We start from the raw sequence: 19,876 nt of genomic DNA on the forward strand, positions 1-19,876 counted from the left end.
TCCAAAGTCAAGAGGATTTCATTTTTCAGCAGGACTGCCCACAATGCCAAAAGTACCAATTGGTCTTATATAAAATTCTTATTTTCTAAGACACTGATTTTTGGGTTTTCATTGGATGTAAGCCATAATCATCAACAATAAAATAAATAAACGTTTAAAGTGCATCACTCTGTGTTTAATACATCTCTATAATGTATGAGTTTCACATTTTCAACTGAATTACTGAAATAAAGTAACTTTTCAATGATATTGTAATTTTTTAGATGCACTATTGCACATAAAGACGTATAAAGCAGTGCGGCGGTGGGTCGGTAGGAGGCGCTGCTCACACTGATCCTCCGAAACCCGCAGAACCAGAAGAAGAAGAAGAAGAAGCAGCGCGCGGGTAGAGGCGGCGGCCGGAGATTCAGGAGTATCACTGTGAGTATTACTGAGAGTATTACAGAGTATTAGAGGAGTATACTAGAGTATTAGAGAAGTGTTGCAGTATATTAGAGGGGTTATTATTATCAGGCGGGTATTGTTAACAGTTGTTATGGCGGAGTGTGTTAGTTAAGAGAGAGTGTGTGTGTGTGTGTGTGTGTGTGTGTGTGTGTGTGTGTGTGTGTGTGTGTGTGTGTGTGTGTGTGTGTGTGTGTGTGTGTGTTTGGGTACAGTATGGATTATATGGAGGTGAGCTGGTGTTCAGGTAAATACAGGTGTTGAGGAGCTGCGGGGAGTTCCGGGCTGATTCCTGGGGTTTCAGTGGAGCTGGGAGAACTGCTCGTGTGCTGCTGGGTTTTGTTGTAGGAACTTTGGGATCCTCCTACTAAAGCAGTCTGTGGGCCATTAAACCGAATATGGGCCCTTAGCTTGTTGTAACTCTAAAATAGACTTAATTTTTAATCTTTTTCGACTCTGAATCTAATAACGCATATACTCACCGGCCACTTTATTAGGTAAACCTATCAGCTCATTAACACAAATGTTGAATCAGCCAAACACATGGCAGCAACTCAAACTTCATTTAGGCATGTAGACATGGCCAAGGTAATCTGCTGCAGATTAAACAGAGCATCAGAATGGAGAAGAAAGGTGATTTAAGTGATTTTGAGCGTGGCCAGGCTGTTGGTCTAGTTATTTTAGAAACTGCTGATCTACTGGGATTTTCACACAACCATCTCTAGAGTTTACAGAGAATGATCTGAAAAAGAGAAAATATCCAGTGAGCTGATATCAGTTCAGTTCTGTGGGAGCAAATTCCTTGTTGATGTCACAGATCAGACAAGAATGGCCAGACTGATTCCAGCTGACAGAACGACAACAGTAACTCAAATAACCACTCGTTACAACCGAGGTCTGCAGAAGAAGAGCATCTCTGAACCACATAACATCCAACCTTGAGGAGGATGATGAGCTACAGCAGCAGAAGAATCACAGCAGGTGCTGCTCCACACAATTCATACAGAATCACCAAAACTGGACAATAGAAGATTAAATAGAAGGAAAAACATTACCTGGTCTGATGAGTCTCTGATGATTTCTGCTGCTACATTCGGGTGGTAGGATCAGAATTTGCTATTAACAACATGAAAGCATGGATCTATCCTGCCTTGTATCAGCAGCTGGTTCAGGCTGGTGGTGAAATGCTGTGGGGGAGATTTTTTTTTCTGGCACACTTTGGTACCATTTTAGTACCAAGTGATCATCATGTCATTGAGCAACGCCACAGCCTACCTGAGTATTGTTGCTGACCATGTCCTCCATCCCTTTATGACCAGAGTGTATGATCTTCTGATGCTACTTCCAGCAGGATAATGCTCCATATCATAAAGCACGAGAATTATCTCAGCCTGGTTTCTTGAACACGACAATGAGAGAGTTCTGTACTGTACTGGAATCTCCCCCACAGTCTCCAGATCTCAGTCCAGTAGAGCAGCTTTGGGATGTGGTGGAACGGGAGATTCTCATCATGGATGTGCAGCTGATAAATCTGCAGTAACTGCGTGATGCAGTTCTGAAGGTAAAAGTGGTACTCCAACCCAATACTAGCAAGGTGTGCCAAAGTGGCCAGTGAGTGTATATGTAACTATTCAAAACATGTACTGGTCAATCTCAGGCAGCTTTACTGTATCTTTTACAAGGTTTCTAATCTGAAGACAGTTTTTCTCAGTCCTGTTACCAAAACTCATGTGACATTTAAAAAGCATGCTAAAAAACAAGTCCTCTAATTCCTTTGATTTTCTCTCATAAAGGTCTTTTTAAAGGGATGGTTGACTGCATGTTCAAATAATTGGCATTTATGAAAAAAACACTATATATGCATGTGCATTGTATTTTTCTTAAATCATAGAATTTTTTTTAAACAAACGGATGAATGATGACCCACACAGCAGAATTCCTGCTTCCATATATTACAACAAGTTGTCCAGATCCTGAAGCAGCAAAGCAGCCCCAGACCATCACACTACCACCACCATGCTTTACACTCAGTACAATGTTCATTAACACTGATCTTAACTGAGGCGAGTGAGAGCTGCAGTTCTTTAAATGTTGTTCTGGGTTCTTTTGGGATCTCCTGGATGAGTTCTTTATGCCCTTTTGGAGTAATTTTGGTCGGTCGGTCACTCCTGGAAAGGGTCACCAGTGTTCCATTTGTGTTTTCTCAATTAGTGAATAATAGTGAATCACTGTGGTTCTCTGGAGTCCCAAAGCTTTATAAGTAACTTTATAACCTTTTCCAGACTGATAGATGATCAGTGAGTTTGTTTTCTCACCTGTTGTTGAGTTTCTTCTTAATAATGTGCTGCTTTTTGAGATCTTTTATCTGCTTCATGTTGTCAGAAAGGTTCTATTTAAGTGAAGTCTTGATTCTACAGGACTGGCAGTAATCAGGCCTGATTGTGGTTAGTAGTTAAATTGAAGTCAGCTTTCTAAAAAGTGTGATTAATCACAGTTAATTTATGGGGCAAACACTTTTTCACACGGCTAGGATTGTTTGTTTTTTTCCCCTTAATAAAAATAATAACTTAAAACATTTTGTATTTATTCAGGTTATATTTGTTTGATATATTTTTTTTGATAATATGAAATCTGTTGGGAGGCACATACAGGCGTGGAGGTGGACTGAAGGTTTTCATGGGGTCTTGTAAATGTTTAAATGTTTTTAATTGATTGTTACATTAAACATTGTGTGTTTTACTGTGTGCAGATGTCTAAGAGGAAGAGCAGTCAAACTTCAGAAGGTCCACGAAAAAGAGTGAGACCTTCAACAGCAGAATCATCAGAAAACGAGGGAGAAGGAATATGTTCCATTCAGGACAGCCGAGGAGACAGTGTATGTACACACACACACACACACACACGCACACACACTATATATATATAAATACGTTACTGAGGCTGTAGAGTGAATCTTTGTTGTTTGTATTGTTTTATTCATCGTGTTGATTTCTCCCTCAGGCCTCAGGGGAAGTTGGTATTATAGAGAAGATCTTTCTGAAGAACTTCATGTGTCATTCTTTGCTTGGTCCCTTTACGTTCGGCTCAAATGTGAACTTCGTTGTTGGAAACAATGGAAGTGAGTAATTGAGTTTTTTTTACTGGTTTTAATATCGGTTGATCTGGGCTGAGCACATTTCTGATGATATTTATACAGCATTGTAGAAATGACAGGACTGTTCAGTGCTAGTTGTAGCTCCGCTGCAGCCCACTGGGGGGGGACCACTGCTTTAGGAGAAATTACAGCTCAGATCAGCCCCAAAAAACTGTAGATTTAGGGCCGAGCCGGAGCCTGAATTAAACCAGATATTTTTTTAAGTAAATAGCACTTTAAAACTGAGCTTTTAAAAATAATTTTCAGGCTGTTTAAATAAGTTAAGTCTCTTCAGAATTATGTTAATTAACTTTGCAACACTGAAGAAGCATAGACCTGTTATTTAAGAACAATGTTTATTAAGAACTGATCTCTCCCTATACTCTAATATAATATAATTAACAATGATTAAGAAATCTGAATACTTTAAGAATAAACTAATTATTTTAAACAAATGAACCTATAGCAGGGGTGTTTAATTAGAGTTCAGCTCAGTCCAGTCCAGTCGTTAATTTTAACTTGTGTTATAATTCAGTGTTTTATTCTGTTTACTGAAGAAGCTTATAGTAGTTCTAGTGTTTTATTAATGTCATCAACAACTGAAAGACAAAACAAATTACACATACTATTCAGTTCTATATTTCAACAATGTTCATTGTTTTAAATAGGCCTTCCACAATAATTATATTATCAACTTTTCGCACAATAAAAGGAATAATAATTTAACTTATCGAGTCTAATAATGTGAATCTGTATGTTAACTTTGTTAAAAAATGTTTTATTTATTCTATTTAATTTTATTTATATTAGATTTAGGCCTGCCTGTCATGATAATAATAATTACATGAAGAACAAATCGTACAGTATATGGAGTATATGTTTGCTTAACTTGGCCAAAATATCAGCTCTGTTTAAAAACAGCAGTTTAATTTTATTTAATATTATTACTGTTAGTATGTTTTATAAATGTAGTATTTTCATTTTAATATACTTTTTCTGGTGCGCACCATCTGAATCAGCCTTTCTCGCTTTATTCTCTGACTGCCGCCTCCTTCTCCTGTGTGTGCTCTGCGCTCCCGCATTTGCACAGATCTGATTGGCTGAGGAGAGGGTTTGGTGATCTTACAGCACACGTGATTGGTCTGTAAGTTTACTGCGCTGCTTCAAAGCATGTAAATTGTAAAGACAAGATCTGGTGCTTTAAATGAACACGGTCAGATTTAAATTCCTTTCAGTAGTTTATCGGTTTGGGTCCGGACCCGGACCACGCTCCGCCTGTTAGTGACCTCTGACCTGTAGCAAAACACAAACAACTATAAGGCTGTGCACTCCACAGGCATTAAACTTAAATAGACCAAGAACAATAAAATGATGCTCGATGACCTTCGTCTACTCTAAAATAATTAAAAAAGAAAAAATGCATAATTCTCTAAATATTTAATTCAGTCATATTTAATCAAACATTGTGATTCTCTTAAAAAAAAAAAGAATGAAAAGAAGAAACCATGTTTGTGGTTTTGCTACTTTAGATGAGATAAACTGAGAGTGATTATTTTGGTTAATTGTTTCTGTCATTATCGTGTTTGTAGTACCATAGTGACACCATAGCCACCACCTAGAAACACCGTAGCAACCACCTAGCAACAACTTAACAACTTCATAGCAACCACCACAGACATCAAAGCAACACCTTAGCAACCACCACAGACACCATAACAATGGCTTAGCAACCACCCAGCAACTGCTTAGCAACCACCCAGCAACTGCTTAGCAACACCATAGCAACCACTATGGATACCACTGCAACGCCTTAGCAACCACCTAGCAACACCTTAGCAACCTCCACAGACACCATAGCAAGCATCTAGCAACATCATAGCAATGACCATAGCGAACGGTGAGAGCCCTTTTAGCTGCGCAACAGGAAATGCACTTTTCCAGTTGTATCTGTTTTTATAGTGATTGTAACATTGTGTGTATATTAGGTGGTAAAAGTGCGATACTGACGGCTCTGATTGTGGGTCTGGGAGGAAAAGCACAGACCACCAACAGGGGCTCTTCACTCAAAGGCTTTGTTAAAGAAGGAGAGAGGTACTTATCTTTATTTTACTGTTCCTTCATTAGAATTAATTCTTTTATTTTCTTCTCTCTTTAATTGTTTTTTTCTTTGTGAGAGGCTTTTCACGTCTGATGTTATCTGCATGTGTAAACTGCACCATGTAGCTCTGCAGAAATCTCCATCACTCTGAGGAACCGAGGCCAAGATGCTTATAAACCCGACGTGTTCGGAGAGTCCATCACCATCGACCTGCGCATCTCCAGCGAAGGCCTGAGAACCTACAAACTGAAGAGTAACACCGGTACTCGCCTTTTACTACACCCTCCATACTCTACTCTCACCTTACTCACCTTTAACTACACCCTCTATACTCTACTCTACCCTTACTCACCTTTTACTACACCCTCCATAATCTACTCTCACCTTTTACTACACCCTCCATAATCTACTCTCCCCTTACTCACCTTTTACTACACCCTCCATAATCTACTCTCCCCTTACTCACCTTTTACTACACCCTCCATAATCTACTCTCACCTTACTCACCTTTTACTACACCCTCCATACTCTACTCTCACCTTACTCACCTTTTACTACACCCTCTATACTCTACTCTACCCTTACTCACCTTTAACTACACCCTCTGTACTCTACACTTACTCACCTTTAACTACACCCTCTATACTCTACTCTACCCTAACACACCTTTAACTACACCCTCCATACTCTACTCTCACCTTACTCACCTTTTACTACACCTTCTATACTCTACTCTACCCTTACTCACCTTTAACTACACCCTCTGTACTCTACTCTACACTTACTCACCTTTAACTACACCCTCTATACTCTACTCTACCCTTACTCGCCTTTAACTACACCCTCCATACTCTACTCTCACCTTACTCACCTTTAACTACACCCTCTATACTCTACTATCCCCCTCACTCACCTTTAACTACACCCTCTATACTCTACTATCCCCCTTACTCACCTTTAACTACACCCTCTATACTCTACTATCCCCCTTACTCACCTTTAACTACACCCTCTATACTCTACTCTCCCCCTCACTCACCTATAACTACACCCTCTATACTCTACTATCCCCCTTACTCACCTTTAACTACACCCTCTATACTCGACTCTCCCCCTCACTCACCTTTAACTACACCCTCTATACTCTACTATCCCCCTCACTCACCTTTAACTACACCCTCTATACTCTACTCTCCCCTTCACTCACCTTTAACTACACCCTCTATACTCTACTATCCCCCTCACTCACCTTTAACTACACCCTCTATACTCTACTTTCCCCCTTACTCACCTTTAACTACACCCTCTATACTCTACTCTCCCCCTCACTCACCTTTAACTACACCCTCTATACTCTACTCTCCCCCTCACTCACCTTTAACTACACCTCCTATACTCTACTATCCCCCTCACTCACCTTTAACTACACCCTCTATACTCTACTATCCCCCTTACTCACCTTTAACTACACCCTCTATACTCTACTATCCCCCTTACTCACCTTTAACTACACCCTCTATACTCTACTCTCCCCCTCACTCACCTTTAACTACACCCTCTATACTCTACTCTCCCCCTCACTCACCTATAACTACACCCTCTATACTCTACTATCCCCCTCACTCACCTTTAACTACACCCTCTATACTCTACTCTCCCCCTCACTCACCTTTAACTACACCCTCTATACTCTACTATCCCTCTTACTCACCTTTAACTACACCCTCTATACTCTACTATCCCCCTTACTCACCTTTAACTACACCCTCTATACTCTACTCTCCCCCTCACTCACCTTTAACTACACCCTCTATACTCTACTCTCCCCCTCACTCACCTTTAACTACACCCTCTATACTCTACTATCCCCCTCACTCACCTTTAACTACACCTCCTATACTCTACCCTCCCCCTCACTCACCTTTAACTACACCCTCTATACTCTACTCTCACCTCACTCACCTTTAACTACACCCTCTATACTCTACTATCCCCCTCACTCACCTTTAACTACACCCTCTATACTCTACTATCCCCCTTACTCACCTTTAACTACACCTCCTATACTCTACCCTCCCCCTCACTCACCTTTAACTACACCCTCTATACTCTACTCTCCCCCTTACTCACCTTTAACTACACCCTCTATACTCTACTATCCCCTTTACTCACCTTTAACTACACCCTCTATACTCTACTATCCCCCTTACTCACCTTTAACTACACCTCCTATACTCTACCCTCCCCCTCACTCACCTTTAACTACACCCTCTATACTCTACTATCCCCCTTACTCACCTTTAACTACACCCTCTATACTCTACTATCCCCCTTACTCACCTTTAACTACACCCTCTATACTCTACTCTCCCCCTCACTCACCTTTAACTACACCCTCTATACTCTACTATCCCCCTCACTCACCTTTAACTACACCTCCTATACTCTACCCTCCCCCTCACTCACCTTTAACTACACCCTCTATACTCTACTCTCCCCCTCACTCACCTATAACTACACCCTCTATACTCTACTATCCCCCTTACTCACCTTTAACTACACCCTCTATACTCTACTCTCCCCCTCACTCACCTTTAACTACACCCTCTATACTCTACTATCCCCCTCACTCACCTTTAACTACACCTCCTATACTCTACCCTCCCCCTCACTCACCTTTAACTACACCCTCTATACTCTACTCTCACCTCACTCACCTTTAACTACACCCTCTATACTCTACTCTCACCTCACTCACCTTTAACTACACCCTCTATACTCTACTATCCCCCTCACTCACCTTTAACTACACCTCCTATACTCTACCCTCCCCCTCACTCACCTATAACTACACCCTCTATACTCTACTCTCCCCCTCACTCACCTTTAACTACACCCTCTATACTCTACTATCCCCCTTACTCACCTTTAACTACACCCTCTATACTCTACTATCCCCTTTACTCACCTTTAACTACACCCTCTATACTCTACTATCCCCCTCACTCACCTTTAACTACACCCTCTATACTCTATCCCCCTTACTCACCTTTAACTACACCCTCTATACTCTACTATCCCCCTTACTCACCTTTAACTACACCCTCTATACTCTACTCTCCCCCTCACTCACCTTTAACTACACCCTCTATACTCTACTCTCACCTCACTCACCTTTAACTACATCCTCTATACTCTACTATCCCCCTTACTCACCTTTAACTACACCCTTTATACTCTACTCTCACCCTCACTCACCTTTAACTACACCCTCTATACTCTACTCTCACCTCACTCACCTTTAACTACACCCTCTATACTCTACTATCCCCTTACTCGCCTTTAACTACACCCTCTATACTCTACTATCCCCCTTACTCACCTTTATCTACACCCTCTATACTCTACTATCCCCCTTACTCGCCTTTAACTACACCCTCTATACTCTACTATCCCCCTTACTCGCCTTTAACTACACCCTCTATACTCTACTATCCCCCTTACTCGCCTTTAACTACACCCTTTATACTCTACTCTCACCCTCACTCGCCTTTAACTACACCCTTTATACTCTACTCTCACCCTCACTCGCCTTTAACTACACCCTCTATACTCTACTCTCCCCCTCACTCACCTTTAACTACACCCTCTATACTCTACTCTCCCCCTCACTCACCTTTAACTACACCCTCTATACTCTACTATCCCCCTCACTCACCTTTAACTACACCCTCTATACTCTACTATCCCCCTCACTCGCCTTTAACTACACCCTCTATACTCTACTATCCCCTTTACTCGCCTTTAACTACACCCTCTATACTCTACTCTCCCCCTCACTCGCCTTTAACTACACCCTCTATACTCTACTCTCCCCCTCACTCACCTATAACTACACCCTCTATACTCTACTATCCCCCTTACTCACCTTTAACTACACCCTCTATACTCTACTCTCTCCCTCACTCACCTTTAACTACACCCTCTATACTCTACTATCCCCCTCACTCACCTTTAACTACACCTCCTATACTCTACCCTCCCCCTCACTCACCTTTAACTACACCCTCTATACTCTACTCTCCCCCTTACTCACCTTTAACTACACCCTCTATACTCTACTATCCCCTTTACTCACCTTTAACTACACCCTCTATACTCTACTATCCCCCTCACTCACCTTTAACTACACCCTCTATACTCTACTATCCCCCTCACTCACCTTTAACTACACCCTCTATACTCTACTATCCCCCTTACTCACCTTTAACTACACCCTCTATACTCTACTCTCACCTCACTCACCTTTAACTACACCCTCTATACTCTACTCTCACCTCACTCACCTTTAACTACACCCTCTATACTCTACTATCCCCCTTACTCACCTTTAACTACACCTCCTATACTCTACCCTCCCCCTCACTCACCTTTAACTACACCCTCTATACTCTACTCTCCCCCTTACTCACCTTTAACTACACCCTCTATACTCTACTATCCCCCTTACTCACCTTTAACTACACCCTCTATACTCTACTATCCCCTTTACTCACCTTTAACTACACCCTCTATACTCTACTCTCCCCCTCACTCACCTATAACTACACCCTCTATACTCTACTATCCCCCTCACTCACCTTTAACTACACCCTCTATACTCTACTCTCCCCCTCACTCACCTTTAACTACACCCTCTATACTCTACTATCCCCCTCACTCACCTTTAACTACACCTCCTATACTCTACCCTCCCCCTCACTCACCTTTAACTACACCCTCTATACTCTACTCTCCCCCTTACTCACCTTTAACTACACCCTCTATACTCTACTATCCCCCTTACTCACCTTTAACTACACCCTCTATACTCTACTCTCCCCCTCACTCACCTTTAACTACACCTCCTATACTCTACCCTCCCCCTCACTCACCTTTAACTACACCCTCTATACTCTACTCTCCCCCTTACTCACCTTTAACTACACCCTCTATACTCTACTATCCCCCTCACTCACCTTTAACTACACCTCCTATACTCTACCCTCCCCCTCACTCACCTTTAACTACACCCTCTATACTCTACTCTCCCCCTTACTCACCTTTAACTACACCCTCTATACTCTACTATCCCCCTTACTCACCTTTAACTACACCCTCTATACTCTACTCTCCCCCTCACTCACCTTTAACTACACCCTCTATACTCTACCCTCCCCCTTACTCACCTTTAACTACACCCTCTATACTCTACCCTCCCCCTTACTCACCTTTAACTACACCCTCTATACTCTACTATCCCCCTTACTCACCTTTAACTACACCCTCTATACTCTACTATCCCCCTCACTCACCTTTAACTACACCCTCTATACTCTACCCTCCCCCTTACTCACCTTTAACTACACCCTCTATACTCTACCATCCCCCTTACTCACCTTTAACTACACCCTCTATACTCTACTCTCCCCCTCACTCACCTTTAACTACACCCTCTATACTCTACTATCCCCCTTACTCACCTTTAACTACACCCTCTATACTCTACTATCCCCCTCACTCACCTTTAACTACACCCTCTATACTCTACTCTCCCCCTTACTCACCTTTAACTACACCCTCTATACTCTACTATCCCCCTTACTCACCTTTAACTACACCCTCTATACTCTACTATCCCCCTCACTCACCTTTAACTACACTTTAGGTACAGAACTGCAGTATTTGGGTAAAATGTAACGTTTTTTTGCAGGTTATCTTGTTTCCTCAAAAAAGGAGGAACTGGTCTCTATTCTTGATCACTTCAGTATTCAGGTACGTTCTGTGTTTGGTTTGTATAAATCCTTTAATAAACTTTTGTATTGATATATGTTAAATATATCATTTCTTCATCAGGTGGATAATCCGGTTTCTGTGCTGACTCAGGAAATGAGTAAACACTTCCTCCACTCTAAAGGAGAGGGAGATAAGTACAGAGTAAGCATCAGCTCTGCATGTTTATACTGATGTAGTTGATATTTCATTTACTTTACTGGTGGTTTAGTTCTGCCTCAATTAGAATGCAGTTTACTACAGTACATTTGAAATGTTTTGGAATAAAAACTCATGTTCATTTATTAAGTTGTTTAACGTTTTGGTCCAGCATAAAAACAGATTTTTTCATATGTAAATTTATTGAAGAGTCTCTTGCAGAAGAAAGACCAACAAATGCATACATGCATTGCCATAAGACAAATGAGAAAGTAGCGCTAAAAAGAAAACTCAAATTTTTTATCCTCCTCTTACTCCCACTCGTAACCCTTTCCCTTCCTCTCATAAGCTAAAATTGGCGGGAGAATTATTCTGATGGCAAAGATTTCAGTGATTCGAAAAATCGACAAATAAAAAAATTGGTGACGCATCGTTAATGTGTGATGGAGAGAGAGAGAGAGGCTGCACAAGTCCTCTCTGTATTTACAACACAAAAAGGTTGTTGTATAAGTGCACTTTATACAGATGAAGTGACAACAGAAGCCTTCAGACTGGAATTGAAGTTTTGTGTTAAATAAATCAGTAAGTGGATCCAGAACACACTTCTAGTTTATTGTGCAGATGGGAAAAAGTGCTGTTTTTCTCAGTATTATCACTGCCAACACGTTTGGACATCACATTTTGGGTTGTCTAGATCGCAACACTAAGTTTGGCTCTATAAGGGCCTGGTGTCCTCGTATGAGGCCATTATACTGTCACCTAGTGGTGGCAGGAGAGTTTAACACGTTACAGTATTGATTTTGTTCAGACATTTGAGAAACAGTAATTACAGTAAATGTTTGTTTTTTACTTTATGTATTCGTGTTGAAGCGGCACTTTAAATGAGCCGTACAATTGTTGTTTTGTGGAATTGCGACTTTATTGTGTTCCATCGAAATATAAAACTAACATCCACATATGTGGACATAATTTTTCTCAGAAACTACATCATGTAAAATGAGATGCCAACTAGCCCAAATAGCATCCTAAATGAGAGATTAGTAAAAGTGTTCTTTTTTTCTCCTCCTGCAGTTTTTTATGAAGGCCACTCAGCTGGAGCAGATGAAAGAAGATTATAACTACATTATGGAGACAAAGACTGTTACCCAGAACACAGTGGAGAAACATGAGGAGGTAACGGCTCATCTTTATACACTTCAGAGTTAGTGTTAAAGACTGCAGGGTGAACAGCTCTTACCCGTTATTAACTCTTCATTTTTTGTGTAAATAATAAAACCGCTTAATCTACATTCAGTTAATACATTTGTTTATTAGTAGTGAAATAAACCAGTGTTAACCTACAGGGACAGGATAATCTTATCATTTTTTATTTAAAAAAAAAAATGTAAAATTCACTTTATATACAAATATAGTGTAATTAAGTATTTGGTGCGTGTTATGAATGTATGGTAAAAAGGAAAATCCTAATTCTTAAATCTTAATTCAACTTTTCTCTTAAAGATTCTGCAGGACTTGCGGCGTAAATATAAGCAAAAGGAGGAGAAGTATAAGAATCTGGCCTCTATTGATGACATGCAGGAGAAACTGGAGAAGCTGAAGCATCAGATGGCCTGGGCTCTGGTAAGAAGTGTTTTATTAAATAATTAAAGACTTAACCTTTTTATTTTTCTGATTTGGTAAACACGCATATTATAAATATATATATATATTATCACAGTATTTAAAAAATCCTTTTACACAGTATTATTATATTATATATTATTATATTAATTTTTCACAAACATACAAAAAGTTTCTTTTTTTCTTCTTTTATTCTGCACGTTATATCTGTTAAAATCTTATAGGTAAATTTAAATCTCATTCTTGTTTAAATCTTGTTAAAATGTCATTTGTATTCCAGTGCGCCCAATGACTTTTAATGGAGCTTTTAAATGAAAAGCAAACAAAAAAAAACTACTACACAATTGCAGTGTATCTTTTCCATAATATAATATAGTAAAGTATAATGTAATGTAATATTCAAGCTTTTGTATGTGGTGTATCCACAGTAACACAGGCTAAACTGTGCTGCTGTGTTTTTCAGGTATTCCAAATCTCAGTATATGAGCAGTCTGATGTTCTGAGTAAATGTTTCTGTTTAGATTGTGGAGTTTCAGACTGTGTTAGATGTTAAAATATTAATTTATAATGTTAAACAGGATAATTCTGCACATCGTTAGTGTTTTCTCTGTGCTCTGCTCTTCTTCAGGTGAGTGAAATGGAGCAGGAAGTGGAGCAGATGAGGAAGAGGACGGCGGAGGAGGAGAGATCTACTGTTAAGTATGATCAGAAAGTGGAGGAGTGGAAGGTGATTTTCACTGATTATTACCTGATAAACTGAAAACATAAAAGACTTATTTGTGAAAATGAACCCCATAAACCCCTAAACTCCTCCCCCCACCCTGTACAGGAGAAGGTAGCAGAAGCTGAGCAGAGGTATAAGCAGTTCCACAACCAGTTGGAGAGCGTTACTGAGCGCGTGCAGAAGCTGCAGCCGGAGTGTGGGCAGTATCGCAGCCGAGCGCAGGAGTGCAGCAAAGCCTTCAGAACCACTGAGGTAACGTACATCACCAACACGGCTAATGTTAATTATACCGCAGTTAGGTCTGACCCTGCAATGTGATTGGCTGAGAGGCGATCTATGAGTACCGTTATCAGCCGGTAATGCACTGTAACTGAAGCTCTGCAGGTATTACTCCGCCTCATACAGGTAACCTAGCAACAATGCAGCGCATTTCAAACCAAACAGCACAATCAGCCAATTAGATCCTATTTTCTCCTCCTCTTTAACTCGAAATCTTTCAATAAACAGCAATAATGGAACTGTGGTATAATCACAATAAAACACTCAAGGTTCCTGTTGTAGCGTGTAATATTGTCATTGCTGTGCTGATCTACAACCTACAACCACAGCACAGCAGTGCCAATATTACACATTATAGCACGAACCTCCAGTGTATTATTGATCAAACATAATCTATAATGAAGTGCTGTAAGATTTTGTGGGAAAAGAAAACTGCACTGACTTTAGACTTGATAATAAAACACAGTGGATCAACACCAGCAGATGACAGACATGTCTCTCCAAACCATCACTGATTGGTGGAAACTTCACACTAGACCTCTCCACACTTCCTCCAGACTCTGCTCCCTTGATTTATAAATGAAATGTAAAATTTACTGATGCTCATTTTACGTGTGTGTGTTTGTGTGTGTGTGTTTGTGTGTGTGTGTTTGTGTGTGTTTGTGTGCGTGTGTGTTTGTGCGTGTGTGTGTTTGTGTGTGTGTGTGTTTGTGTGTGTGTGTTTGTGTGCGTGTGTGTTTGTGCGTGTGTGTTTGTGCGCGTGTGTTTGTGCGCGTGTGTTTGTGCGCGTGTGTTTGTGCCCGTTTGTGCGTGTTTGTGTTTGTGCGTGTGTGTTTGTGTGCGTGTGCGTGTGTTTGTGCGTGTGTTTGTGCGTGTGTTTGTGCGTGTGTTTGTGCGTGTGCGTGTGTTTGTGCGTGTGTGTTTGTGCGTGTGTGTTTGTGCGCGTGTGTTTGTGCGCGTGTGTTTGTGCGTGTGCGTGTGTTTGTGCGTGTGTTTGTGCGTGTGCGTGTGTTTGTGCGTGCGTGTTTGTGCGTGCGTGTTTGTGCGTGTGTGTTTGTGCGCGTGTGTGCGTGTTTGTGCGTGTGCGTGTGTTTGTGCGTGTGTGTTTGTGCGTGTGTGTTTGTGCGCGTGTTTGTGCGTGTGCGTTTGTGCGTGTGCGTGTGTGTTTGTGCGTGTGTGTTTGTGCGTGTGTGTTTGTGCGTGTGTGTTTGTGCGTGTGCGTGTGTGTTTGTGCGTGTGTGTTTGTGCGTGTGTGTTTGTGCGTGTGTGTTTGTGCGTGTGTGTCTGTGCGTGTGTGTTTGTGCGTGTGTGTTTGTGCGTGTGTGTCTGTGCGTGTGTGTTTGTGCGTGTGTGTTTGTGCGTGTGTGTTTGTGCGTGTGTGTCTGTGCGTGTGTGTCTGTGCGTGTGTGTTTGTGCGTGTGTGTTTGTGCGTGTGTGTTTGTGCGTGTGCGTTTGTGCGTGTGTGTTTGTGCGTGTGTGTTTGTGCGTGTGTGTTTGTGCGTGTGTGTTTGTGCGTGTGTGTTTGTGCGCGTGTGTTTGTGCGCGTGTGTTTGTGCGCGTGTGTTTGTGCGCGTGTGTTTGTGCGCGTGTGTTTGTGTGCGTGCGTGCGCGTGTGTTTGTGCGTGCGCGTGTGTTTGTGCGCGTGTGTTTGTGCGTGTGTGTTTGTGCGTGTGTGTTTGTGCGTGTGTGTTTGTGCGTGTGTGTTTGTGCGCGTGTGTTTGTGCGCGTGTGTTTGTGCGCGTGTGTTTGTGCGCGTGTGTTTGTGCGCGTGTGTTTGTGCGCGTGTGTTTGTGCGTGTGTGTTTGTGTGCGTGCGTGCGCGTGTGTTTGTGCGTGCGCGTGTGTTTGTGCGTGCGCGTGTGTTTGTGCGTGCGCGTGTGTTTGTGCGCGTGTGTTTGTGCGTGTGTTTGTGCGTGTGCGTGTGTTTGTGCGCGTGTGTTTGTGCGTGTGTTTGTGCGTGTGCGTGTGTTTGTGCGTGTGCGTGTGTTTGTGCGTGTGCGTGTGTGTGCGTGTTTGTGCGTGCGTGTTTGTGCGTGTGTGTTTGTGCGCGTGTGTGCGTGTTTGTGCGTGTGTTTGTGCGTGTGTTTGTGCGTGTGTTTGTGCGTGTGCGTGTGTTTGTGCGTGTGTGTTTGTGCGCGTGTGTGCGTGTTTGTGCGTGTGTGTTTGTGCGTGTGTGTCTGTGCGTGTGTGTCTGTGCGCGTGTGTCTGTGCGTGTGTGTCTGTGCGCGTGTGTTTGTGCGTGTGTGTTTGTGCGTGTGTGTTTGTGCGTGTGTGTTTGCGCGTGTGCGTGTGCGTGTGTGTTTGTGCGTGTGTGTTTGTGCGCGTGTGCGCGTGTTTGTGCGTGTGCGTGTGTGTCTGTGCGTGTGTGTTTGTGCGTGTGTGTTTGTGCGTGTGTGTTTGTGCGTGTGCGTGTGTTTGTGCGTGTGTGTTTGTGCGTGTGTGTCTGTGCGTGTGTGTCTGTGCGTGTGTGTTTGTGCGTGTGTGTTTGTGCGTGTGTGTTTGTGCGTGTGTGTTTGTGCGTGTGTGTTTGTGCGTGTGTGTTTGTGCGTGTGTGTTTGTGCTTGTGTGTTTGTGCGTGTGTGTTTGTGCGTGTGTGTTTGTGCGTGTGTGTTTGTGCGTGTGTGTTTGTGCGTGTGTGTTTGTGCGTGTGTGTTTGTGCGTGTGCGTGTGTGTTTGTGCGTGTGTGTTTGTGCGTGTGTGTTTGTGCGTGTGTGTTTGTGCGTGTGTGTTTGTGCGCGTGTGTTTGTGCGCGTGTGTTTGTGCGCGTGTGTTTGTGCGCGTGTGTTTGTGCGCGTGTGTTTGTGCGCGTGTGTTTGTGCGCGTGTGTTTGTGCGCGTGTGTTTGTGCGCGTGTGTTTGTGTGCGTGTGTTTGTGCGTGTGCGTGTGTTTGTGCGTGTGTGTTTGTGCGCGTGTGTGTCTGTGCGTGTGTGTCTGTGCGTGTGTGTCTGTGCGTGTGTGTCTGTGCGTGTGTGTTTGCGCGTGTGTGTTTGCGCGTGTGCGTGTGCGTGCGTGTGTGTTTGCGTGTGTGTTTGTGCGTGTGTGTTTGTGCGCGTGTGTGCGTGCGCGTGTGTGCGTGCGCGTGTGTGCGTGCGCTTGTGCGTGTGTTTGCGCGTGTGTGTTTGCGCGTGTGTGTTTGTGCGCGTGTGTTTGTGCGCGTGTGTTTGTGCGCGTGTGTGCGTGCGCGTGTGTGCGTGCGCGTGTGTGCGTGTGTTTGTGCGTGCGTGTGTTTGTGCGTGTGTTTGTGCGTGTGTTTGTGCGTGTGTGTCTGTGCGTGTGTGTCTGTGCGCGTGTGTCTGTGCGTGTGTGTCTGTGCGCGTGTGTCTGTGCGCGTGTGTTTGTGCGCGTGTGTTTGTGCGTGTGTGTTTGTGCGTGTGTGTTTGCGCGTGTGCGTGTGTGTTTGTGCGTGTGTGTTTGTGCGCGTGTGCGCGTGTTTGTGCGTGTGCGTGTGTGTCTGTGCGTGTGTGTTTGTGCGTGTGTGTTTGTGCGTGTGTGTTTGTGCGTGTGTGTTTGTGCGTGTGCGTGTGTTTGTGCGTGTGTGTTTGTGCGTGTGTGTCTGTGCGTGTGTGTCTGTGCGTGTGTGTCTGTGCGTGTGTGTCTGTGCGTGTGTGTCTGTGCGTGTGTGTCTGTGCGTGTGTGTTTGTGCGTGTGTGTTTGTGCGTGTGTGTTTGTGCGTGTGTGTTTGTGCGTGTGTGTTTGTGCGTGTGTGTTTGTGCGTGTGCGTGTGTGTTTGTGCGTGTGTGTTTGTGCGTGTGTGTTTGTGCGTGTGTGTTTGTGCGTGTGTGTTTGTGCGTGTGTGTTTGTGCGCGTGTGTTTGTGCGCGTGTGTTTGTGCGTGTGTGTTTGTGCGTGTGTGTTTGTGTGCGTGTGTTTGTGCGTGTGCGTGTGTTTGTGCGTGTGTGTTTGTGCGCGTGTGTGTCTGTGCGTGTGTGTCTGTGCGTGTGTGTCTGTGCGTGTGTGTCTGTGCGTGTGTGTTTGCGCGTGTGTGTTTGCGCGTGTGCGTGTGCGTGCGTGTGTGTTTGCGTGTGTGTTTGTGCGTGTGTGTTTGTGCGCGTGTGTGCGTGCGCGTGTGTGCGTGCGCTTGTGCGTGTGTTTGCGCGTGTGTGTTTGTGCGCGTGTGTTTGTGCGCGTGTGTTTGTGCGCGTGTGTGCGTGCGCGTGTGTGCGTGCGCGTGTGTGCGTGTGTTTGTGCGTGCGTGTGTTTGTGCGTGTGTTTGTGCGTGTGTTTGTGCGTGTGTGTTTGTGCGTGTGTGTTTGTGCGCGTGTGTTTGTGCACGTGTGTTTGTGCGCGTGTGTTTGTGCGCGTTTGTGTTTGTGCGTGTGTGTTTGTGTGCGTGTGTTTGTGCGTGTGCGTGTGTTTGTGCGTGTGCGTGTGTTTGTGCGTGTGTTTGTGCGTGTGCGTGTGTTTGTGCGCGTGTGTTTGTGCGCGTGTGTTTGTGCGCGTGTGTGCGTGCGCGTGTGTTTGTGCGTGCGCGTGTGTTTGTGCGTGTTTGTGTTTGTGCGTGTGTGTTTGTGTGCGTGTGTTTGTGCGTGTGCGTGTGTTTGTGCGTGTGCGTGTGTTTGTGCGTGTGTTTGTGCGTGTGCGTGTGTTTGTGCGCGTGTGTTTGTGCGCGTGTGTTTGTGCGCGTGTGTTTGTGCGCGTGTGTTTGTGCGCGTGTGTTTGTGCGTGTGCGTGTGTTTGTGCGCGTGTGTTTGTGCGTGTGCGTGTGTTTGTGCGTGTGTTTGTGCGTGTGCGTGTGTTTGTGCGTGTGTGTTTGTGCGCGTGTGTGCGTGTTTGTGCGTGCGTGTTTGTGCGCGTGTGTTTGTGCGCGTGTGTGCGTGTTTGTGCGTGTGTTTGTGCGTGTGTTTGTGCGTGTGTTTGTGCGTGTGCGTGTGTTTGTGCGTGTGTGTTTGTGCGCGTGTGTGCGTGTTTGTGCGTGTGTGTTTGTGCGTGTGTGTTTGTGCGTGTGTGTTTGTGCGCGTGTGTCTGTGCGCGTGTGTCTGTGCGTGTGTGTTTGTGCGCGTGTGTTTGTGCGTGTGTGTTTGCGCGTGTGTGTTTGCGCGTGTGTGTTTGCGCGTGTGTGTTTGCGCGTGTGTGTTTGTGCGTGTGTGTTTGTGCGCGTGTGTGTTTGTGCGCGTGTGTTTGTGCGCGTGTTTGTGCGTGTGTGTTTGTGCGTGTGTGTTTGTGCGTGTGTGTCTGTGCGTGTGTGTTTGTGCGTGTGTGTTTGTGCGTGTGCGTGTGTGTTTGTGCGTGTGTGTTTGCGTGTGTGTTTGTGCGTGTGTGTCTGTGCGTGTGTGTTTGTGCGTGTGTGTTTGTGCGTGTGTGTGTTTGTGCGTGTGTGTTTGTGCGTGTGTGTTTGTGCGTGTGTGTTTGTGCGTGTGTGTTTGTGCGTGTGTGTTTGTGCGTGTGTGTTTGTGCGTGTGTGTTTGTGCGTGTGTGTTTGTGTGCGTGTGTTTGTGCGTGTGCGTGTGTTTGTGTGCGTGTGTTTGTGCGTGTGCGTGTGTTTGCGCGTGTGCGTGTGTTTGCGTGTGTGCGTGTGTGCGTGTGTGTTTGTGCGTGTGTGTTTGTGCGCGTGTGTTTGTGCGCGTGTGTTTGTGCGCGTGTGTTTGTGCGCGTGTGTTTGTGCGCGTGTGTTTG

General features: G+C 44.0%; 1 protein-coding gene across 1 annotated transcript in view; it reads left to right on the forward strand.

Annotated features, from left to right (window-relative positions):
• Positions 1 to 224: 224 nt before the first annotated feature.
• The window catches only part of si:dkey-119f1.1 (Structural maintenance of chromosomes protein 6-like), a 44,330-nt gene continuing 24,678 nt past the window's right edge, over positions 225 to 19,876 (forward strand). Inside the window, exons 1-11 of the mRNA XM_049473389.1 lie at positions 225 to 420; positions 3,191 to 3,316; positions 3,442 to 3,559; positions 5,560 to 5,665; positions 5,798 to 5,934; positions 11,425 to 11,486; positions 11,568 to 11,648; positions 12,714 to 12,815; positions 13,143 to 13,262; positions 13,891 to 13,989; positions 14,092 to 14,238. Coding sequence (XP_049329346.1) covers positions 3,191 to 3,316; positions 3,442 to 3,559; positions 5,560 to 5,665; positions 5,798 to 5,934; positions 11,425 to 11,486; positions 11,568 to 11,648; positions 12,714 to 12,815; positions 13,143 to 13,262; positions 13,891 to 13,989; positions 14,092 to 14,238 — 1,098 coding nt within the window. The 5' untranslated portion in view covers positions 225 to 420. The remainder of the gene's footprint in view (positions 421 to 3,190; positions 3,317 to 3,441; positions 3,560 to 5,559; positions 5,666 to 5,797; positions 5,935 to 11,424; positions 11,487 to 11,567; positions 11,649 to 12,713; positions 12,816 to 13,142; positions 13,263 to 13,890; positions 13,990 to 14,091; positions 14,239 to 19,876) is intronic.

The sequence above is a fragment of the Astyanax mexicanus genome, unplaced genomic scaffold, assembly GCF_023375975.1.
Source record: "Astyanax mexicanus isolate ESR-SI-001 unplaced genomic scaffold, AstMex3_surface scaffold_37, whole genome shotgun sequence".
NCBI lineage: Eukaryota > Metazoa > Chordata > Actinopteri > Characiformes > Acestrorhamphidae > Astyanax > Astyanax mexicanus.